This window comes from Triplophysa dalaica, chromosome 3 (assembly GCF_015846415.1).
Source record: "Triplophysa dalaica isolate WHDGS20190420 chromosome 3, ASM1584641v1, whole genome shotgun sequence".
Lineage (NCBI taxonomy): Eukaryota > Metazoa > Chordata > Actinopteri > Cypriniformes > Nemacheilidae > Triplophysa > Triplophysa dalaica.
In genome coordinates, this window is record NC_079544.1 from 10,779,009 (window position 1) to 10,803,602 (window position 24,594).

The window sequence follows — 24,594 nt, forward strand, 5'->3', positions numbered from 1 at the left end:
TTGGCGGTTTGCAGGGTGGGCCTGAGACAAGCGCCGTGATCCGTGGTGGAAATAAAAGTGCAGTAGTAGATGTTTAATGAGAGCACGGGATCTTGTTAGCAACAAGCAGGAGTTAAAATCAAAGTTCAGCACTGACAGTCAAAGATCTGACAAATTATGTACGGTTTCGCACAGAATCTGAAAAAATCCCTCTAAGAATGAAATGGCAAGTTTAAGGGCTGACCGGTACATGGATCCAGCCGGATGATTCATTGTAAGAAATAAAAATGTTTAATTATGGGAGTAAACCGGTTTCGCATAATGCTATGACTCACATGTGTGAGCTGTCTTGGATCATTATAGTATAGTATGACTGGTAAAGGGCACTAGACTGAATCTGTGTGAACTCGTGCAGGGAGTACATGTGCTATAGTCTACTGAATTTAGTAACACCATTAGTGTTAACTGCATAGGCCACCCAAAGCTGTTGATATTTATTTCACTTGAGTGCACAATTTAAAATGTTGCTGTATGTCCAAAACACCCTGTATTCTGCCAGCCTTTTAAAATGCAAAGTTGGTGTTTCCAATATCCTGCACCCCATAGCATTTATTGGACATATAAAGCCTCTAAAAATCATACAAAGCATTTTAAATAATTAGTTCTATCAAGTGACCTATATGGATCTCATCATAAAATGTGAATGTTTTTGCATTTCTTGGAAAAAAAACATTTCAGACTCTTTCAAGCGCAGGCATCGTTCCTCTTGTCCTCCAGTCCGACAGATGGCGCTCTGTGGCAGCCTTCAGTCAGTGATTCGGCTTTCCCTGGAGCACATCAGATGAGCAGAAGCAGATCAGTGGACTGCAGATGAATATCCTTTAATTTCACCTGTCATCGGTCTAAACACTACAGACTACGTGTGCTTTCACATGAACGGGATAAAATGCAGTCGGACGATCCGCAGTCTTTGAAACGGTAACGTAATTGTTACATTAAGATTGTGACAGCTACAGTCCGATTCGCGTATGACATTTTTAAAAAGGGACAATGTTTATATCATGATGCAAACACATCATGTTTTATTGTTGTGATTTTCAGCTAAATACGTGAGTTTGATTTTGTATGTTTATTGAAATCTGTGTCAAACGATCCGTTGTACTCCTGCTTGGGCGTGGCTTACGGTGCGCATCCCTTTATGCACAATGTCTCACATCCTACAGTGAGCTGTCTGTGTCATATATTTTGGTATCAGCATTCGACTCAGCTGCATCTATATTGCGAAAAATATGTTGTAAAATTATGTCTGTGTCATTCCGAAATGCTATCAGACAGTTTACTAGACTTTGAGCCTGTATTAAAATCTCTTACGTTGGACTGACATAATATCTACACATATTTTACTGTTCTCTCTTTCAACAGAGTAAAGAGATGTGATATAGATGTGCATCCTACAGAGAAAGCACTGGTGCTACACTATGAACTGGAAGCGTCTATTTTAGGAGAGACGGGTGACCCCATGCACAAGGGCAGAAAAGAATGTCAGAAAATGTAAGCAAAGCTGAATAAAGTGACAATTATAAAAAACATGCAATCTATATTTAATGTTATTGTTGTCAAATGATATAAAGCAGTGTAAAGAAATTCAATTATATATATATTTTTTATTTGTCTGTTGTTTGTTATGTTATTTAGTATCCGACTGAGGAGTTTAAATGCAGGCACTGATATTCCTACACTGGCCAGGAAGGTGGTGGAAGAGTGCAAGCTCATTCATGCATCAAAGTTGGCAGAGGTGGAACATCTGCTGCTGTATTTACAGGGCCGAAAGAAACCGAGTAGCAAATGTAAATCACACTGAAAAACACGGTTCCCATTATTCAACAGTATGGTAACATTTGGATGATTCCAGATGAACAATTCTAAGCCTGTTGTTTACTAGTATTTGAGGCCTTTTTTATTCTGTTTTCATAGTTGTTTTGTTTTTTCTTCTTTTAACTTTTCCTAGCGGAAAAGAAAGAAAAGAAGCCAGTTAAACCCAAAGAACTGATGCCATTTGAAGGAATGGAAGTATGCCATCAATTGTTTTCTTTCCAACCTTATTTTAATTATATCAAACATGTTTTGAATTAATGCCTTTTCTATAATCTTGTCTGTTTATCAGATTGATGAAGAGGCAAACATCAATAAAATAGATGAATACTTGGAGCTTTTGTATGAAGGCTTCCCAGAGAAGATTAGAGGATCCACTCTGATTCTCCAGCTGGCCCGTAACCCTGACAACCTGGAAGAGCTTCTCCATAATGGTACTAGGGCATGTTGAGCAGTCAGATGTTATTATTTGTGTTTGTTCGCAATTCATTCATCTTAGCAAATAAATATTTCAGTGATACCCTCAACATTTTTATTCTGCGACAGACATCAGTTGTAAACATGTTATAAGTTCTTGTAGTAAAGAGGCTCACAGTAATGGAAACATCTTCTCTTGCAATATTATTTGTTTGATTGTCATAGAAGTTGGTGGTCTTAGAGTGTGTTGGTTTAATCTTAGTGAATGATTATTGTCGGGTTGTTTGTTTGCCATGTGTTTGATGTTTCTTCAGAGACTGCGTTTGGAGCTTTGGCCCGTGTGTTGAGAGAAGACTGGAAACATAGTGTGGAATTATCTTCTACTATTATCTACATCTTCTTCTGCTTCTCAAGGTATACAAGTCCTTTACAGTTTTCCTTGCAACATTGCTTTGATGTTAGCTGCTGAGATGTTACGTGCTGTCTGACTGTCACTATGGTAAACTCTCCCTGGTAAAGTTTCTATATTTATCATCTTTAAAGCATTCTTGCTACAGCACTGGCTTCTGTAACAAATAATACAATTCAAGACCATTGCTGTAAGACAGCAAGTGTCTCATTAATAGGGATAATCTATAGGTCTCCATTTCTTGTGGAATAGTCTATGAATACAGACAAACAAAACACTGACAGGAAATAAAGCAAACATTGACTACAATTTTATCACATATTAATATTTAGTTAATTCTTTTATAGTAATATTCTGTTGCCATTCTGTAATATTCTGAAAGGGTTTTCTGCATGTGTTGTGTGTCATTTTTTTCTTTTCAAAGCAGAGCTTCAGTTGCACAACTATTCACCATATTACAATATCTTTAGAACTTTTTTTAAAATAAATTTAAATAAAAAGCAAAGATGTTAGTTTTCCAAAGCTGGACATCACTTTTGGCCATGACTGTTTATAGACTGCATAGATCATTTAAGAAAAATAAGAAGTAGGAACCTAATGTGTTAGTTTAGCACTGCCCTATACAAGCTATTTCATGTAACATATGTTTACATACACATATAAAACAGAGTAATAACTAAACTTACAAACATAACCCAGTTCCAAAGTTGGACACATCACTGTGACAGCTCAAAGTATCGCAGCACTTGAATAGTCATAACAAAATTTAAAAACATCTTTCATGGCCACAAAACTGCCAGGAATCATTTGCACTATAAAGTTTTGTGTTCTTATTTTAAAATTTACTTTGGCATACTTTTTCAGATGGCTAATGTGGAAATGACTTGCCACGAGCCAGACAGGCTTTGACAGCTGAAGCATGTATTTAAAATGAATGATGAGTTGTTTGGCTTGATCTTTCAGTTCTGTTTACGAATTAATCAGGAATATAGTTTGAAATGTATGTAACACGCCTGTCTTGGTTTCTCCGTGCTCCGGTCACCGTCTCGTTCTCGGGATCTATCGCATGCATCAGTGTCTGAGCATTTTTTGCTAGGAGAGGTTGGGGAGGACGAAACATCAAAGCGAATCTTTCCATTCTGTTTTTTTCTTTCAGTTTCTCTCAGTTCCACACGCTGATTACTCACTATAAGATCGGGATGCTCTGTATGAACATCATCGAGAATGAACAGAGGAAATATGACCTGTGGCAGGATGAGTTGGAGAAGAAGGACAAAGCTTATATCCTTTCTGTTTGGGCACTTTTAATGAAAAGGTCCACTAAGATCAAGAGGTCATTCACTGTTTTTAGCTTTATACATGACAAATACATTATTTATTACACATTAAAGGGGGCATGAATTGAAATCACAATTTTAACCTGAGCTTTTGTTTGTTATATAAGAGGGAATCGTATTCACACAAACGTCATGTAAATGTCAGAACTGAAAATGCCTGAACCAGATAGATAGAGCAAGCAATAAACAAACTTGCCGTTAAAGATATATAAATATTATGCCTTCCCTGATTGTGGAAGAATACAGTCGCTGCATAACCTTCATTCGGATTCCGATATTAGGAAGATTAAAGTTTAAGGGTTAAAGTTTACTTTTAAAGACGTTCCAGGTCATGTGCGAAAAACATGGAGTGTTTCTTCGTTTAATTTCTCAGAGGATTCCTTCGTGAACAAGGCACAGGTCGACATTGAATTTGTAGAGAGTTTAAAACGAAAAAGCAGTGATGTGCCTTCAATATTGGATCTGATAGGAATGGCGCAGCAATCTTATGTGAGTAATTTTTTTTACAATGCGTCACTATTGCTTTGTTAGAGATCGCTTGATGTGCCCTGAGCACTATTCGCACGAAATTAGTATTACATGGGGACCTATAGTCATTTGTATTAATTGCAGAGGTTGTCTGTGATCTTAAGCTTGTGCGAATTGGGATCTCTGATTTTGTGGGCTCATGCATAATTTTTTAAGGTGTTATCCACCGTTTGCTAATAACGGAGGCTGTTTTGAAGTGTTTTGGTATTATTTCGGGTGCAGGATGATATCCATAAGTTACCGGGAGTCTCCCGTTTGTTTATTTATAATGGAAACTCTCGTAACATTTGAGACCCGCGATCACGGTGATCTTTTGTCTGGTTCGGGATCACTAGTCTCAAATGCTGACAGTAACGGTCTATATTATTATACACAATACAAGTATAGGCTATACAAACTATACGCAAAGCTTTGAGATCACATCCGGGAAATAAGTCAGTAAATTTGAGTAAAATCATCCCATGCGAATGTGTCACATGAAATACTGTTGTGTGGAGGTAATTTATAAATCACAGGAGGTCTCCAGATAATACTAATGTGAAAGGTGCTAATGTGTAACCTAACGTTAAGTCTCTGACCAAATTTACAGAAGGCTCCAACTACGCAAACTGCTACCCAATCAAAGCGGTTGGCGTTTACTTCATGTGTCTTCAATGCGGCACGCCCATTAAAACCGAGCGTTTGCAGAGCTGGCTTCAAAACCTGGGTACAAAATAGCCTATTACTTATTGACTTTGATGTTTTTGGATGTAAAAACCATGCAAACGTCATAAGTAGACCTCATATAAAAGTATAAAACAACAAACAAGCCCAGTTCATCAGACCTTTAATATTTTGGGCTGGGCATTTTAGTCATTTTATGTTATTTGCTTGGTCAGTGATGCTGTTTGTTTTGCTGTGGTAGACTGTATGGCTGTGTGACTTTTTTGGGCCTTTATTTGTACAGTTTTAGTAATAGAGAGGACAAGAAGGGGATTGTTAGAGGTGAAGGGGGTGGGAGAGGGAAAGGACCATGGGAGGAAATCAAACCTGGTTTGACCGATGCACAACAGCGCCAAGTGTCGGAGCACTTCCCATGAGGCTATAGGGCTCCGACTGAAGTTCTTTTTATTTTAAACTTTGTATTAATTGCATTAGCAGTAGAGAAGTCATGGGTTCGATCCCAGGAAACACATACTTATAAAACATACATACTGTATACAATATAGTCTTCTCACAATGCACACATCATTCAGCTAATTCCTTAGCATGTCCACGTGATGAGGACCCCGACAACCAGACCTTTAGAAAGGAGCATGAGAAAACCCTCAAGAAATACCAAAGTCTGTTGCTCAAACAGGAGCAGCTGCTACGAGGTACAGGAAGTGACATGCTTTTCCCTCAATTTATATAATATTTAGTAGTTTTTACTTTCTTATGTTCCTCTCCCTCTGTGTGATTACAGTTGCTTTCTATCTGCTGTTAAACCTGTCTGAAGACACTCGCACAGAGCTCAAGATGAGGAACAAGAACATTGTGCACTTGTTGGTAAAGACTCTGGACAGAGAGAATGAGGAACTGCTGGTGCTGGTGGTCTCCTTCCTCAAAAAGCTCAGCATCTTCTTGGAAAACAAAAATGACATGGTGAGCAGTAATCCTGCTGTCCAATGTTGGCAGTGCTTTACTATATAGAAAATTGGCCACCTCCAGAGGTCAAACTTAATATCTGCTGTTTTATTTAACTTTAATCTTATATAAGGTTTGGTGTCTTTGCTGCCCTGGTAAATATTTTTTGAAATAAACATTAATAATTACAAAATTATTTTTTTAATTATTATTTACATTATATTTTATATGATATTATTTATATTTATAAATAATAAAAAAGCACTACGTTAGAATTATTATAAGGCTTACAAATTGAGTTTACATCATCACTCAGTTGGGCACTAATAGTTGGTTCATTTGTTGTAGTTGTGGATGAACTCATGTTTTCCATAAATTAAAAACATGGTTTGATCTTATTTTAATCAACAGGTAAAAGGGTTGAACAAAAAGTGAAACTACAGAATATCAGAGACCAGGGTTGATCTTAAAGAAAACAGTCAACACTGCAATGAGTGTTAAATTGTTGAAGATCTAATCTAGTGAACATCTTGTGATTATTTACTCATGCAATTTATGTTAGTGGCGATGTTAACATTAATGTTATGCCAAGGTCACACTAGACTTTTTGTTCCACTAACTTTCATTCTTACAAATGCGGTAGACCAGAAACGCAAGCTTCCGCCAAAAAACAAACAAACGTTTGGTGAAGGCTGACATGCGAATTCGCATCACATGACAACGTGTGACCAATAGAAGATCGATCTGCCACAACGTGACCTTTACAATACAGCTGTAAAATTATTTGTAGAAATTTCACATTCTTAAAGTCTAGTGTGACTCCATGTTGATGTTATTAAGCAGCACTTTTTAGGTGTTATAGACATTTACTTTCCAGTTAAACAAGGATAGCTCTGTCATTGCTGTGCAAAATTGCATCCTACTCGTCCTTAAACTGCACTGTCAGTCCAACTGGAATCAGTCTACACTGGCTTTGAATGTGCATTTATCAAGGCTCTAAATTAGGAGCAGCTGTTTTTATTCCTGGATCCCCTTACCAAATCTATGTTGTAGATAAAAAAAATTGCCTTTTGACTTTAAAAGTCTTTCAGCATGTTCATGCATAAAAACACATATCGGACCAAAAAAGTCTCATCTGAGAAAATGAAGAAGATTCTCTTTGCTTCTCTAGAGTACCATTTTTACAAAAACAGAAAGTTGTTTTAAATAGTATTGTATTGTATTTGATTCTTTCTTCTGACATGTAAAGTAACACGCCTATCACACTTGTGCATTTGTAATAGGCTGAGATGGATACTGTGGAGAAGCTTGCTCTTCTGATACCATGTGAACATGAAGATCTGCTGAACATCACTCTGCGACTCCTTCATAATTTGTCTTTTGACACCTGCCTGCGTACCAAAATGGTGCAAGTGGGTCTGCTTCCCAAACTCACCGCTCTGCTGGGTAACTCTCTTTCTTTCTAAATGGTGCTCTTGAGATTGGACCATCATTCCACTGTAATTGAATAGCAGAGTAATTTAGAGAACCTTCTAAACTAAGCCAAGATTTGTTATATTCTTACCGCAGTAGATGTAACTTCCCGGTTTCCATTTGAAATCAAGCCCTCTGGTCCAACAACATAAAAGAATGATGAAGAAACCATGTCTGAGTGAAAGTTATTTAAAACTTTGCAAATGTAATTAAGTTGTTAACGTTGTCTTTGAATTGTCAAACTAGAGATTGGTTTTAAAGAACAGTTCACCCAAATAAAAAACTATTTTTTCATTTACTTTCCATCGAGTTGTTCCAAATCTGTATACACTTCTTTGTTCTGATGACCGCAGAGAAATATATTTGGAAGAATGCTTGTAACCAAACAGTTCTTGGCCACCATTGACAACCATAGTAGGAAAATTGCTTAATAAATTTCTCTGTTCTGTTGAACACAAAAGAAGATATTTTGAAGAATGTATGACATCAAACAGTTCTCAGCACTTTTGACTACCATTGTCATTTTTCCAACTTTGGTAGTCAATGGTGGCCAAGAACTTTTTGGTTTCAAGCATTCTTCCAAATATCTGTTCATCAGAACAAAGACATTTATACAGATTTGGAACAACTTTTGAGGGTGTATAAATAATGACTGAATTTTCATTTTTGGGGTAAACTGTCCCTTTAAAGTCTTTGAAAAAGAAAATCTGCAATAGATTTTTTTTAAGACATGAAATGCATACACAGACCTCTGATATGAAGCTGTAGAATATAAAGTTACATTAAGACCAAAAACATGCTTTGGCAGTAGTTGGTACAGGTGCTTTTGATGGAAGCCTGGCTGAAATTATGGCCCTTTTTGGCCAAGATGAAGCAGATATATGAAAACTCGGTTTATTAAATCAAGTGAAGCCAAACACATTTACCCAATGATTTCTAAGCTCACCTACACAAGTTGTTGTAGAATTACTTTTCTCCTCGCCTGGTTTTATTTTTAGTTGTTCAAAACAATCCGTCATTTCTCCTAGAAGCAACCTCCTTCTCAAGCAACGACCACGATATGTCTGGTAATTTACCTAAAACGCGTCAGACTTTTCCTGCCAGGGTCAAATAACACCCTTGCATAGAAATGAAGGAACTATTTCTTTCTAAATATTGTCTGTGAATACATCTAAGAATTTGTTCAATGTGTTACCCATTTACGCTTCAGTAGTGTGGGGTGCCGTCATAAAGCCTCTCCGTCTCTCGTCGAGGTGAGGCTGTAATGCGGGTCAGCTGCATCTGAGGCCGCTAATGAGAAACACATGTCCAGGCCACCAGGGGCAGCGCTGAGGCCTGTTTAAGATGGCCTCAACTTATTAATGCCACTAAAATATATATCTCCTCCTGTATCCCCAATTTAACAAGTTCTTCCCAGCACACATTATCTCTTCTTTTTTAACAGCTAAACTTTGCCATATTTTCGTCCTGATATCCCCAATGGTCACATCTGTTTCTAATTGGCGATGTGATAATGTGTTCTAGGGTGTCTCGAGTCCTGGCTGCCACACTCATGCTCTTAATGAATAATTATGCAATTGATCTATCGGTGTGTTTCCTATCTCACGGGGGGAGTATCAACATTAGGAAAGAAGAGAGAAAGGCTGCGAAGTGTTATTAATGAGAGTGTTTATGGGACTAGCTTTAGAGTGTGTGTGATGTGTTTTTGCGCGTCTGTAGTTTCTCTCCAGTGAATTGAGTTTGGACTGTAATCACACACCCCACATGCTCTTATCTGCAATCTCGGTGATAAATGACTCGCTCTCAGCACGAGCCAATATAAATACATTGTCTAACTGACCACGACTGATCAATTTAGATAGCGTTTAAAGGTTCACACACGTTGTGTATTTAGTTTTCTTTTCTTCTTTCTGTAGGTAATGACTCACACAAGCATGTGGCGATGCGCATTCTCTATCACATCAGTGTTGACGACAAATCCAAATCCATGTTTGCTTATACTGACTGCATCCCACAGGTGAGAAATTTCCTCATTCACCTCGAATTGAAAGGCAGCACATGTAAATATATAAAAACATGTTGTTGTCTGTATGTGTGACTGGAATCGAAAATGCAAGTGCAAGTGCAAAATGTAAATATAAATGACTGAGTTTGCCAGAAGTTTAGCTCATACAAGTAATGTGTGGCTAACTTTACTTGTATTAGGGTTAGTTACTTTAAAAATGAAAGGTCAAATTGGGAACATTGGATTATGGGATATGGTAAACCTTCTTGTATACTGTTTATGTAGAGATTTTCCATGTTTTGCTATTCAGATCATAGTTTGTGTTGTTGCTGCTGTCCAGTGTGTATTTAGTTGCATCTAACAGTGTGGATAAATGGTGTAACTCTAGTGCTGTGTTTCCCTCAAATGGCTGTAATGAAATAACAGAGCTGATGTTATAGGAGGTGAGACTCTGTGGGGTCACTCGCAATTGGCAGGTTACAATTTCTCTGAAACAACTTCAGCCCAATCGTTGTCATCTTTAAAATGCTTGTCTTCACTAATTGAGTGAAAATGCCTACCAGATGCTTGTAAAAAATCTCTCTCCTAATCGCTCAGCCAATTGCCTGGAGACAGACAGGGTATGATGTCAGAATAGCTCAACTCCCTAGGGAGATATGCAGTCTTTCTTTCCTTCCTTCCTTCCTTCCTTCCTTCTTTCTTTCTTTCTTCTTTCTTTCTAGCCTTCTTTCTTTCTAGCCTTCTTTCTTTCTTTAATAATTTCTTACTTGTTCTTTCTTTTGTTTATTTCTTTCTTCCTTCTTTTCTTCTTTTTTGTTACTTTCCTTCTCTCTCTCTCTCTCTCTCTCTCTCTCTCTCTCTCTCTCCCTCTCTATCTCTCTCTCTCTCATTCTCTGTCTCTCTCTCTCTCTCTTACCTTTCTTTCTTACCTTGTTACTTTTCTTTCTTACTATCTTTCCTTATTACTTTCCAACTTTTGATCTTTCTTTCTTTCTTCCACTTGCATTCTTTCTTGTTTCAAATTTCAGAATGTTGACAGAAAGAAAAATGTTTATATGATAAGTATAATAACTGTGCAATGTTTTGTACAGTAAAACAAAATGGAATAGAATCTCATTCACGTGGAAGACTCCCCTCAGTCCTCATCAATATCTTAAGTCTGGTTTTCAGTTCGGCACCACTGGACCCTTTTCAGTACGGGAAGGATTTACATCAAACAGTCTCACTGTTTTAAGTTCTGTACTGGCGAAGAGAAGCCCGGCAACAGATCAATTTTTCTGCCACAAACGGGTCTTGCCGTAATTACTCAAAGCTGTGAGTGTGTGTAGGGAAAGGCTCGGAGGGCTTATGGAGCTATGAAACCATGGCTGGGTGGGTGGAGGGTGGCTAGGACACTGGGGTATGAGGTAAGGCCTCTCTTTGCTGGTAAATAGGAGCAAGCAGGTGCCAGTGAGTCTAGACTGCATGATTTGGAGGCCCGAGACCAGGTTATGTGATACTCAATATGGAAGAGGGCTGATTGCAGACTGCTGCCTCTTCACAGGCCTGCCTCGATCCTGACTCGTCTGTTTGTGCCCTCCTGTTAAACATCCAATCAGCCCACACCGCTGCCATCCCCGTGGAGCCCTCTCGTGGCCTCCTTCTTTCTTCTACCATTCTCCTGCTCATCTCATCTTCACCCACAGGCTCTCAACAAAATTTCTGCTGCACAGTTATCTACTTACGATGGGCCTTCCAAGTCCTTTCGCTGGTCTGTTATCAGTCGCAGGGTCAAATTGAGTGAAGTAGACTTTGGGAAATTGTCTCAATTTCTGGCTTTAAAATAAAAAACAATGGCCCCACCTGTTCCCCACCAATGATAGCAATAATATTTCTCACTGTCAGTAAATTTCCTTTCTCTGGGTATTGCATGATAGTCCACAAGCAAAATGTTCTTGTTTGTTTTCTTTTGTTCGTCAATGACTCATTGTGATTCTTGCATTGACGCATTCCTTGTGTGTATGTATCTCATCAAAGAATTAAATAGCGATTGTGTTAATAGCGAAAGTTAACAGCCAATGTCCTATCATTGTATGTTGACACTCATGTCTTTGTTTCCCCTGTTTTGTGTGATCAGCTAATGCAGATGCTGTTTGAACACGGTGAGGAGAGAATCGACACCGAGCTCATCTCCTTCTGCATCAACCTGGCCGCCAACAAGAGGAATGCTCAGATCATCTGCGAGGGTTTGTGTCTTCTTTCTTCTAGAATGAAACACAAGGCGCACGTGATGAGATTTGACGTATATACTGTCGCAAAGTTTTCTATAATCTGCATTTGCTCGACAGGAAACGGTTTGAAGTTGCTGATGAAGAGAGCGCTCAGACTGAAGGACCCGCTGCTGATGAAGATGATAAGGAACATCTCGCAGCACGAGGGCCACTTAAAACAGCTCTTCATTGTAAATGCATTTCTGCGTTTGCTCTAGAAGTCACAAGGTGTGCATAGTCAACACATGAAACATCTATGTTTGGTGTCATTTGTATTCCAGGATTTTGTGGGTGACCTGGCAGCTCAGATCAAGCAGGCGGGGGATGAGGAGTTTGTTATTGAGTGTTTGGGTACAATAGCAAATCTTACCATCGCTGACCTGGACTGGGAACTCCTGTTAAAAGAGTACAACCTGGTGCCCTACCTCAAAGATCACCTCAAACCCGGTAATGCTAACACACACGCATCTGGAAATGTTTTTAGTCTTCTTTCTAGAAATGGTAAAAGAATGCAAACTTATTACATACAGTTTATACTGTTGGTAATTGATGTATAAAATGTCGGTGGTCAGGATGAGTACATTGCATTGTGGGATGGAGCTCTACACAATAAAGCAAGCTCCTTTGTGAACAAAGATTTGTGTACACAGTAATGCACAGATTTTCTCATATGTACTGCATTCTTTGTAGGAGTGGTATGATGGTATAATCTTTTTTATTACACTCATTTAGATTTGACCTGTGATCTGTGTTTCAGGCTCAGCAGAGGATGATCTGATTCTGGAGGTGGTGATCATGATTGGTACGGTGTCCACGGATGACTCGTGTGCCGTCATGCTCGCTAAGTCCGGCATCATTCCTGCTCTCATTGAGCTGCTCAATGGTAAGTTCTCAGCCAAAACAAGCTTATTTGTTCGCATTGAAACAAAATGATAAAAGTAGAAGTGAATGGTTTGAAAGGATTATCTTAATGTTTAGTTCCCTATGAAGAAATCTGGTTTTATTTAGCGTTAAACCAAATTACATATGTAGAGTACACAGAGGCAACTATAAGTCAGCCGTTTGTAGATTGATTGATATGAAACGTCAAAATAGTTTTTGCAATTGATGATTCTAGCGGTTCAGAAATAACAGCCTTTAGTCTTTAGTTTAGTTTAGTTTTGACTTCCACTTTTATTTGCACAAATCACAACAGATGCATTGCGTGTCTGTAGGCACTCAGATACCAGATTTCAATGTGGCATGTTTTGTCTTTCAAAATGTTGAAGTGAGATTGGAAGAGTTTATTTAGACTAAACTTATATTAAATTAGAAAAAACAAACAGGGGCTGAGTTGAACATGGAGGACTGCTTCTTGCTTTCTGGATAACATGCTGAAAAGTGACAGTGTGTTCAGGAACAGGAAATCACCAGCATGAGATTTGCAAGTTCTGCTCATTGTGATCCATCATTTGAATATATGTCGGATGGCAGGACCTTTCCTTTGCCTTGGGAAGAACGAATTGTAACAAATGAAAGGAATCAAGATTGTAAAGGGATACTAGGATGGAGACTAGGCTGTTCATGATATCAAAATATTAAGGAGTTAAATAGTGCTTGAGACTGACGATTTTAGGAAAAAAATCTTGGTACTGAATTACACAGTTCCCTTTCACCAAGAAAAAACAACGGTCTTGGTTACATGACATTCAGCAACTGAAATGTTTTTGCACTGATGCCATTTTATACTTTACGCATCCTGATACAAATGTAAAAACAAATCCAAAGTTTGTTTTCCTCATGTCACAACATCAAATCGAGATGCTTGGGTATTGTTTTGTTTATGCCGTTGTTTGTTTATGCCCTCACTTCTATTCGTATTCCCGTTCATTGGTTTTCTTTCATCGGAAGGCGTTGACGGGTCCTCTGTGATGTTATTTGTAGCTTATACAAAGCTTGTCCAGTTTCTTGCTGTAGCAGTATTCAGTTTCTGGTCCCACGGTGCAGCTAGACTCCTTTGCTGTCTCATTCTTCTGGAGGAATTTCATACCCGGGGGAGGAGATTAAACTGAGCCAGATCGAAATTGAAATCTCTTATTAAAGTTTGGAGGGGCAACTACAACCACACATCTCTCCATAGGAGCTTTCTGTATCTTTTCAGAAGAAAAGTTGATACTTTTGCCAAATGGTGGCTTCTCACGAGAGAGTTCATACATAAACATGATCCACTGGAGGAGGTTCTGAATGTCAACTTTTATGACCAGGCAGCAGCCGATACGAAATGCCTGCGCAGATGTAGTGAGTGCTTAAAGGAGTGTGTGTAGTTTGTTGGTTTGCCGTATTATATTTTAGCATGATACCGAACCAATTATGCCTTCATCTAAGGATATATCCAGTACTTCATTTGAAGCAAGAGATTGCTGGCGGGCTGATATAAACGTAATGTCTTTTTATTTGTGTTTATTCTGTAACCAGCCCAGCAGGAAGACGATGAATTCGTGTGTCAGATCATCTACGTCTTTTACCAGATGGTCTTCCACCAGGCCACCAGAGACGTCATCATTAAAGACACACGTATCCTTATTAATATCAATCGTTTTTCTGTGTATTGGGAACTTATTTAGTGCCTTTGTTTTGTAAGAGTTTTCTAGCCTGTCTCATTGGTGCAAATTTTGAGATCTTTACTCCAGATGCATTTGTGAGAGAGTAGACAACAGGTTCAACCCCACTGAGATGATGTGAGAGTCAAGACCAGACCACTTAAGAACTAGACCTAGACTCTGATTGACAAATCCTTAGCAAAGCCATGTTAATGTGGTTTTAAGACATCTCAAGAAGCACAACATCAAACTTCCAGCACTGCTGGTATTGAATATAAGAAAACAGTAACATAAGAAGTATGTCTGTCAACTAAAAATTTTTTTTAACATTGACATGATATGCTGGTTCATTTTATGAATTTCATTGATTGATATTCGCTGATATTACAAGACCCCAGTAATATTGAATGGTGTTATTGTTAAAGATGAGTGACATCACTTATTTATAATAAAGTCTACTAAATGAATTACAATGTCAACCTTACAGTACAGTACGTACAGTACATACAGTATTGTTCAAAATAATAGCAGTACAATGTGACTAACCAGAAAAATCAAGGTTTTTAGTATATTTTTTATTGCTACGTGGCAAACAAGTTACCAGTAGGTTCAGTAGATTCTCAGAAAACAAATGAGACCCAGCATTCATGATATGCACGCTCTTAAGGCTGTGCAATTGGGCAATTAGTTGAATTAGTTGAAAGGGGTGTGTTCAAAAAAATAGCAGTGTGGCATTCAATCACTGAGTTCATCAATTTTGTGAAGAAACAGGTGTGAATCAGGTGGCCCCTATTTAAGGATGAAGCCAACACTTGATGAACATGCATTTGAAAGCTGAGGAAAATGGGTCGTTCAAGACATTGTTCAGAAGAACAGCGTACTTTGATTAAAAAGTTGATTGGAGATGGGAAAACCTATAAAGAGGTGCAAAAAATGATAGGCTGTTCAGCTAAAATGATCTCCAATGCCTTAAAATGGAGAGCAAAACCAGAGAGACGTGGAAGAAAACGGAAGACAACCATCAAAATGGATAGAAGAATAACCAGAATGGCAAAGGCTCAGCCAATGATCACCTCCAGGATGATCAAAGACAGTCTGGAGTTACCTGTAAGTACTGTGACAGTTAGAAGACGTCTGTGTGAAGCTAATCTATCTTCAAGAATCCCCCGCAAAGTCCCTCTGTTAAAAAAAAGGCATGTGCAGAAGAGGTTACAATTTGCCAAAGAACACATCAACTGGCCTAAAGAGAAATGGAGGAACATTTTGTGGACTGATGAGAGTAAAATTGTTCTTTTTGGGTCCAAGGGCCACAGGCAGTTTGTGAAACGACCCCCAAACTCTGAATTCAAGCCACAGTACACAGTGAAGACAGTGAAGCATGGAGGTGCAAGCATCATGATATGGGCATGTTTCTCCTACTATGGTGTTGGGCCTATTTATCACATACCAGGGATCATGGATCAGTTTGCATATGTTAAAATACTTGAAGAGGTCATGTTGCCCTATGCTGAAGAGGACATGCCCTTGAAATGGTTGTTTCAACAAGACAATGACCCAAAACACACTAGTAAACGGGCAAAGTCTTGGTTCCAAACCAACAAAATTAATGTTATGGAGTGGCCAGCCCAATCTCCAGACCTTAATCCAATTGAGAACTTGTGGGGTGATATCAAAAATGCTCTTTCTGAAGCAAAACCAAGAAATGTGAATGAATTGTGGAATGTTGTTAAAGAATCATGGAGTGGAATAACAGCTGAGAGGTGCCACAAGTTGGTTGACTCCATGCCACACAGATGTCAAGCAGTTTTAAAAAACTGTGGTCATACAACTAAATATTAGTTAAGTGATTTATGTTGTTGCTTTTTTTCTTTTCCACATTCACGGTAACAATAATCTTATAATAATTCCACATCTGAAAGTACGATATTACATTACATTACATTTCTGCTTTTCCGGTGCTTTGACTCTGTACATGTCTTTTATCAGTATCCGCTGGGATCGAATCCATAGCCCACTAAGTGGAGTGCTTTACCAATCGAGCGACAGGAAATATATTAAAAGGCTTTAATTGTAAATTCTTAACCGTCCCAAAGAGGCCCCAGCCTACCTCATCGACCTGATGCATGACAAAAACACGGAAATCCGGAAGGTTTGTGACAACACTCTGGACATTATCGCCGTAAGTACTCTTACACAACTTATGCTACACATATGCGCTCAAATGAGAGTAAAAGACTTGTATGTGTGTGTGCTTTCACTCCAAGCTGACCATGTGTGTTTACAACAGTGCCAGTAAAGTCTCTGCAGCTTAATGCCCACTCCTTGACATTAGATATCAGTAATTGGCGGTGAACTCTTGAGAGCCAGGTTTGTTTGGGGAAGTGTTTCATTCACTTTATTAGCCGGCTTGTTAAGCTTCGGCCACATGAAAGGGTGTGTGTGGGATCTGGTTTGTATCTGTGGTGACAGAGAAAGAGCAGATGGATAGCTTCGCTGCAGCATGCTGACATGTTTGAACCGGGTCTTGAAAACGGTATCAAGCACGCGGATTAAAGTTTTCACGCAATTGCACGTGAAATTACAGCAGGGGATTGCTGAATTCTCCAGTGTGAATGATTCCACTTGTTTTTGCATTTAAGAATGCACACAGTTGGTTTAGAAGGTTAGCCGCAGTGCGAGTGTGGGTGTTTGTGTGCAAGTTTACACTCCCACCAGCCCTTTGGGTTTTGCATTAGGCTTTTTGCCCCGGGCTCCCGCGCGGTTCTGCACTGCTGTCCACATGATGAATGGACAGAGCAGAGAAAAGAGAAACATGGCTTATTTACTCAGGTTCTACCACAGGGGCCTCCTCTGATTAATCCATATTTTCATTCAGCGGAGCGGGCGGCGGCAGGACGCCTCAGTGGGCCCTCATACCCCGGGACAGGGTTGTGGGTAGAAGGGATACAGCTAACTCCACTGAGCATGCACACTTCAATACCGCATCATTTTTGTCACGCTGACACTTAATACATTTTTTTATTAATGTAAGTTTAGGGTTGGGGAAGCGTTAACGAATTTAATTTATTGTAATTTTATGGCAAGATTTTGCATCACTTCTGGCCGTAGCTGTTTCCCTTCTAGCCTCAACCCCGGGACAGAGAGACGGCCTTTAGCTCTGAGCCCGGGCAGGCCCCTCCTTCACCTTCCACACAAACACAATGAAACTTGGCTGATGAGGGTACATCTCTTACTATTAGATACTGTAACTAACATATTTTCCCAGATTCTTTATTTATAGAGGTGTACATCTGTTTTTCATGAGTGAGACAGATGTATGTTCTTAAGACCTTAATTACTTAAGATTTGGAAAATCAGTTTTTTTATTAAAAGAAGAAGTTCACACATTTTTTTTAAACCGTTTATATATGACTCTTTGCTCTGTGGAACACAACAGAAGCTATTTTGAGAAATGTCACTTTGTTTTTATGTGCATGTAATGGAAGTCAATAAGGTCCAATATAGTTTGATTACCAACATTCTTCAAAATATCTTCTTTAGTGTTGCGTAGAAGAAATAATCATATAGATTTGGAATTACACAAGGGTGGGAAAAAGATGACAGAATTTTCATTTTGGGGTGAACTATCCCTTTAAGAAATGCTTATATACAGTCTATTTATCAGTTAATTTTTTCATCATTATTATGTCTGTTATGTTTAAATGAACTCCATCCAGGGTGTAATCCTGCCTTGATGCCCGATGACTCCTGAGATAGGCGCAGGCTCCCCGTGACCCGAGGTAGTTCGGATAAGCGGTAGAAAATGGATGGATGGATGGATGTTTAAATGATTGAATTTTCTTCAATATAATTCATATTTATCTATTTAATTACATTTCTTTGCACAAGAGTAACTCACGGTTTCCAGGGCAAGACAGATAGATGGAGACAGATTAAGAGAGAGAGACTGACAGACTAGGCAAACTTTGCCAAACACCTCGTCAAAAGTGCAAACTGGGCAGAAAACTTGCGTCTGTGGGTGACGTGTGTCTGCTTGTGGCTCTCCACCCAACCTGTGGGCTCTGCACCTTTAATCACTGGATTAAACCAGAGCTCTGTTTCTGTATGGCACCATCAACAGCCACAGTTTATGGGGAAAACCCTGTTCAGACAGAAGCCCTCATTGTGGGTTGAAATATATCTGATGAGAGGCTGCTGCGGAGGGTTCGGACCGCGTTAGACGGCGGTAGATTTCTCAAACGACCAGTTAATCGTGGATTGCCAGGAGTGACAGTGTTTGGACCTCCACACTCTGATATTCACTGGAAATCTCTTGTGAGAACTAAAGTAGACCTGGCACTGACGTAAAGCGCACCGACCATGTTTCGACAACTTGCGAATGTATGAATTTGCACAGCTGTGTGGTATGATTTAGGTTTGAAGGGAGAAACGTATATCACAAATAAAAATGAATGTATTGATTTATCTGTGTTTATATGTGTTCTGTAAAGGAGTATGATGAAGAGTGGGGCAAGAAGATCCAGAACGAAAAGTTTCGCTGGCACAACTCTCAGTGGCTGGAGATGGTTGAGAGCCGACAGATGGAGGAAACGGAGCCCTACCTGTACGGCGACGACCCTGACGCCCTGGAGCAGCCCGATCTCTTCTACAGCACGGGTTCGTGACCATACCACCACACCAGATGCACACAAAACCACACGCATGCCAATCTTCTCATGGGGAAATCTCTGAAGAACCTGCCTAAACCACAGAAGACAGCCAATGTTTTCTTGTCTGCTAACATGAGTTGATTGGCATCCTGTGCCACAACTTGACAGTTATTGAAAGCTAAAACCTTCAATTTAGATTTTTCCAATTTTCCAACCGAGCTGTGATACTGCATTTTGGCCTGATTGCTTGTTGAGTTGAGGTGTCATCAAAGGCTCGTCATAGCGAGAGGTTGTCAAGAAGATAAATGAGAATGGCTGCTGAGAGGAAGTGGCTCTGCTGGGCCGCTGTCTCATACGTTTGTTTGTTCTGTATAAGCTGTGTCTACGTGTGTGTGTGTGTTGCTACAGACGGTATGATGCCCCCCGAGCCAAGCCTCAGTCCAGACTTCTACAACCAGTTTCACACTCAGAACGGAGACTTCAACAGCTGGTGAGTGAGCCCGTGTTACCCTCGTTAGCACTTGAATTGGCTTCGTCTATAAATTGCACATTCAAAAGAGTAAAATTTTTACCGTATTTGTGTAATTTATTATCTAAAATTTTGTCCCGTCATTATGTAAGGCTGGTAAAGATAAGTACAACTTCAATTTAAAGACCCCCACTGAAGCACGAATGGCATTGCTTATTGAGACAGTTCATCCAAAAATGGAAATTCTGTCATCATTTACTCAGCCTCAGATTGTTCCAGACTTGTATAGATGTTGTTGTTCTGCTGAACATAAAGCATAGCAAAAAAGTTCTGGGGCACTATTGACTATCATGATAGGGAAAAAGAGTATAGTAGATAGTGGTGCCCCCAAATGTTGGTTTCCCACGTTCTTCGTAATAGCTTCTTATCAACAGAGCAAAGAAATTTATAAAACTTGAGTGTGAACAAATGATGATAGAATTGTTAATATTTGGATGAACTTTCCCTTTTGACATTAAGGATTTTTTCCATTTTGGATATTATATATGACTGGCAAATTTCACAACATTGCTTTCAGAATGTGAAACTTTACACAGGGCCCTGTCTATCGGCAGCCACAAGTAAATTTCTTTAAATGTTCTTTAAAGCTGTAGTGTACAAAATGAAACTGCCCTATTATTATTTTCTCCAACTAGAGAAGGTCACACTGTGATGTATCTATCTTCCAAATCGTCTCATGTTGTCACATGACACGAATTTCCAGGTCAGATTTGACCAGATTTTGTTTCCGCTCTGCTGCATTCGCATGTGTATAAATGCAAGTTGAGGGAATAGTAAAATGTTTAAGTTATGTTGGACCAAAGTTAGTCCTTCCACTTTAGTAAGTTGCATTATATTGAAAGAGGTGAACAAAGCTGTTCAGCCGAGTTATAGGCAAAACGACTCTGTCTTAGCTTCTCAGTGGCACTCGTACTGGCCCGAATATAAACATACCTTTCAAGTCCCACGCAGCCAAATATATTGTGCACATTCCTACAAACATGCATATACATACAGATTAAATCACATTTCACCTCTCCATCCAGTTTATTCATTGTTGGCTCTGCTTGAGGAAATGGATCCAGGGCTTGTGTTTGATATGTGGGTCTGATAGTCACGTAGTCTAAACTTGTGCTGATTGTACATGCTTGATGAGAGAGTTTTCACTAGACTTGTTTATTATAATCTGTGTGCTTTGTACAGAGAATGCACCCGGCCTGTTTGTTTTAGCTGGGTGAGGATTTGGGCACTTTGCGGACTGACGGCCGAGCAGTTAAGTCCCGTCAGCCTGTCATGTGGGTGAGGATAGGGCGTGGGTCCAGATGGAGGGGCGAGCGCTCTGGCAGCTCTTTGTAAAGTGATACATTTCAAATATACACAGAGGGTTGGGGGCAAGGTTAGGGTCCCGGGATGAATGGTTTAATTTGAGTGGGCAGCTCTGAGTGACAGAGGTTACCATAATAATCAAATTTTGTCGCGGTCTTTACTTAAGATGATGTGAAATGATGTGTGCGAACGCGGGCCTTTTGGAGTGGTGAGACATTGCGTGCCAACCTAAGACAGGTATTTGATTAACTCGAGCAATCCAGCGAGGTTTCCGTGGATGTTGTTTACACTCGCGTTAGTGAGACTGAGAATGAAGACAGATGATTTGAGGTGTTGAATCTGCAAAATCTGGTCAATTCGAGACACCAATGGCCCAGAGGAGCATGTCTTTTTATGTGCCCATCGCACTCGCATCAGATAAATATGCCTTTATCTAAGCCACGTGGGGGTGTCGCTTAAGCCTCGGGAAGTTCAGAGAATAACACAGGGGGAAAATAGAAAGCAACAACGTGGAGACTGGAGACACAACCTGGCAAAGAAAGAAAAAAGGGGGGGATGTTGATATGACACGGCCAAGATAGGGCCACGTAACCAGAGAAGTGGCTGGAATAGAAGATCAAAGCAAAGGCTGGAGAACAACTTGAGAAAAACATGTTAAGAAACATCCTTTTATAAAAGTGCAGAGACCAGTTTCCTGTGCAAACACTCTTCTGAGCTATGTAACAATGTCTGGTTAACAGGGGGCTTTTTTTACAGGCACCCTTGGTCATATCCCCCACTCGCCCCCCAGCCTGTCAGGGGCGACCTGACTCGCTATGAGCTGTCAATCACACCTCCACTCAGCTTTTATTGCTCTGTTTTGAAGCCATGTGGAGGATGAGGTGACAGACTGGCTCATATTTGGACAGAAATGTGCCCGCTATGGATCGCCAGACAGGTCGCTTTGCTCTGGAGTACCAAAAGATGTAAAATGATGAGAAATGTCTTGGAGTCTTATTGTACAAGACCAATGGTGTTGAGGAATTTTGAGAATTTTAGTGGCGGTCGGAAAATGATCTTTAAGATAATCGAATTATAGTTTGTTTAGTATTGTAGTAAAGTTAAATAATTTTTTTTATACAATTTATTTAGTTTACATATGTGAAATGCTTATTTTGGAATAGAATTAGTTTGGAATACAGTGATAGAGAATCATTTTAGTTTGATCTGGTCAATACGTCATATTGAAATAAATTCATATTAATTGTGTGAAGGCCAAGATAACGTTTGTTTTGCCTTTCCGCGTTTCATAAAGTGATGCTAATGTGAAGAAATGAAGCTGCCCATACAGGGAAAGAGTTGTGGGAATATTCCCCTACACATTCTGTGGAGTTGAAGACACCCAAAGCATGAATCCCTCTTACCTCCTGCTCAGATTCAGCTTGACAGATCTGACAGGCCAATAGGAAAAATACATATTTTAGACGGTGGAGCATGTGAGAGTCAGGGTGCTAAGAAGGGCCTGTATTTGATTATTGAAGGTTGTATGAGGCTAAAAACAACCCAATGTTATGTGGGCACACAGGGGCAAAGCAAACAGCTCTTAATTTTAAGGCCGTAGGCTTGAACCGGTTGTTGCAGGGAAAAGAGTGAGGGAGCCAACAGCCAATTTGTGTCGTGAATTATAACATTTTCTTCAATGTTTGCACCTTGAAGGACTGTAATGTTTGTTGAGGGGGAATAATGATGTCATTTCACCTCTACTAAGGAAATAATCACTGAAATGACCTGATCTAATACACGTTTCATAGTTAACATAGAGCTACTTTCTTTTGCTTCAGGCTTTTTGCACTTTTTTTGCTGTCGTTTAAAGAAAGTGTCTCATATTTAGAGACTCCTGCATTTTAAGTGAACATATTGCTGATCACAGCCTAAATATTTTATAAAATCTTTTTTTTTCTTTTGACATGATGTAGAAGTGGTCACCGATTATAGGCAGAACATTGAGAGGACTTCACCCTTAAGCATTGAAGTTGTTATGTACTGTGCGACATATATAATAGGGTCTCTTAAAGGAACAGTTCACCCAAAAATGAAAATTCTCTCATCATTTACGAGGGTAAGCAAACAATGACAGAATATTTGGGTGAACTGTCCATTTAGAGGACTATTTACAAGATTTGTATTAACATCATTTGTCTTCATTACCTAAACAAGCATAATCATTTTAAATGCAGTTTATTGCTAAAAACATTCAGAAAATGTCAACCTTACTGTAGTAATGTTAATATGGCTGTGAATTTATCTTTCATATCAGAACCTTCAAACCTTCGGTTTTCATTTTATATGAGACGGAAATGTAAAATCTGTGATTTTAGTTCTGAATATACACTACTTAGTACATTCATTTAATGTATGCACTATTCACCTAAACGTTCTCTAAACAGGATGCTAAGATTACAACAACAAATTGGTGACAGAATCATAAAGATTATGAATGTAAATCTTGCTGTGTTTCATTCTCACATTATTACAATCGCTTTTCTCAGCAATGGAGCCGATGGACGTCCTGCCACTGCTTACGGCTTTCGTCCGGACGAGCCGTTCTTCCACGGATACTAATCCACCAGACAAAGCCGCTGTGATAACTCCGTCCCCTTGTTTCCTACAACTGCATTCTAATGTCCTAGCATGTGGAAAAAATTCACAAAACACTCTATACCAACAGAATGTGAGCCCAACCCTAGTGCATTTAAATTAAGAGTCTCAGCATGCTAAAATTGTATAACATTTATTAGCCAACATTACATGATGCTTTACAGATAAATATATATAGGAGGATAAATCCTGACATTTCTATTGGAAAGTGCTTCATTTTTCTGTTAAGCATTATGAAAACTGACTTTAGAAATGCACTCCAGTCACACAGGGTTTTGCTGCATGCTCCGGTTACATTTTAGTTTCAGAATAGCTGTTATTTTATTTTTACTGAGAGTGCACTTTAGTCGTTCAATCTGTATATTCACTAGATTAATTCCAAAACAATTTAAGCAGCACTGAAACATTATTGTATGACCAACTAACGTAATATCTCAGTATAGTATCCTATAAGAGTTTGGAGGATGATGATCTCTTAGCTAGTGATCTTTTTCAATCTAGGTTTTATTTATTAAAGATTACATAACACCCTAACTGCTAAACTGAAATTAACTGCATATTCAACTTTTTTTAAATTATCTTGCACTACTTGTCATGTATAAAGAACACTGTGTTATGTGTGTCAAGCATTATATGAGTGGGCATTACTCCTTAGAAATATTCTTCGAAATTCACAACCTTAATATGTTGAGGATTTATTATTGTGTTTGAGTATAAAAATACATTTTTAATTTCTAGTATTATTATGTACTTTATGTTACTGTATGTTGTCAGTCTGTATGTTGCTGGTTATGGTGTTAGCTGCCTGTATTCATTGTTTTTTTTATAACAGTACTGTATATTTGTTCATTTTAATTTATCACAATGAAAATCAGGACATCTCTGAATTTCCAGACACAAAAGGTGCCTCCTACGATGTCACCCCTTGCTGCTATAATGATCCTGTGAATTAGATGTAATGGAGGGAATTGTCCTTAACTGCAAATAGTAGAAATAAAAAAGATGCACTGATGAACTTTAT

At 39.1% G+C, this 24,594-nt stretch overlaps 1 protein-coding gene across 1 annotated transcript; it reads left to right on the plus strand.

Annotated features, from left to right (window-relative positions):
* Positions 1-650: 650 nt before the first annotated feature.
* kifap3b (kinesin-associated protein 3b) lies at positions 651-24,561 on the plus strand. The gene is made up of 20 exons (XM_056741318.1): positions 651-957; positions 1,402-1,530; positions 1,675-1,826; positions 1,988-2,049; positions 2,144-2,285; positions 2,583-2,682; positions 3,834-3,958; positions 5,799-5,897; positions 5,987-6,165; positions 7,431-7,593; positions 9,537-9,637; positions 11,742-11,850; positions 11,953-12,065; positions 12,156-12,321; positions 12,632-12,757; positions 14,329-14,427; positions 16,547-16,632; positions 18,944-19,109; positions 19,511-19,592; positions 23,465-24,561. The coding sequence occupies exons 1-20, from the start codon at positions 926-928 to the stop codon at positions 23,535-23,537; spliced, it is 2,304 nt and encodes a 767-aa protein (XP_056597296.1). The 5' UTR covers positions 651-925; the 3' UTR covers positions 23,538-24,561.
* Positions 24,562-24,594: the final 33 nt, after the last annotated feature.

Bases quoted from the DNA above. Each gene is read 5' to 3' on its own strand.
- kifap3b (XM_056741318.1), top strand. From the start codon at position 926: ATGCAGTCGGACGATCCGCAGTCTTTGAAACG. The intron at 12,322-12,631 runs GTAATGCTAACA...TCTGTGTTTCAG, and splicing joins CAAAGATCACCTCAAACCCG to GCTCAGCAGAGGATGATCTG. The intron at 19,110-19,510 runs GTTCGTGACCAT...GTGTTGCTACAG, and splicing joins CGATCTCTTCTACAGCACGG to ACGGTATGATGCCCCCCGAG.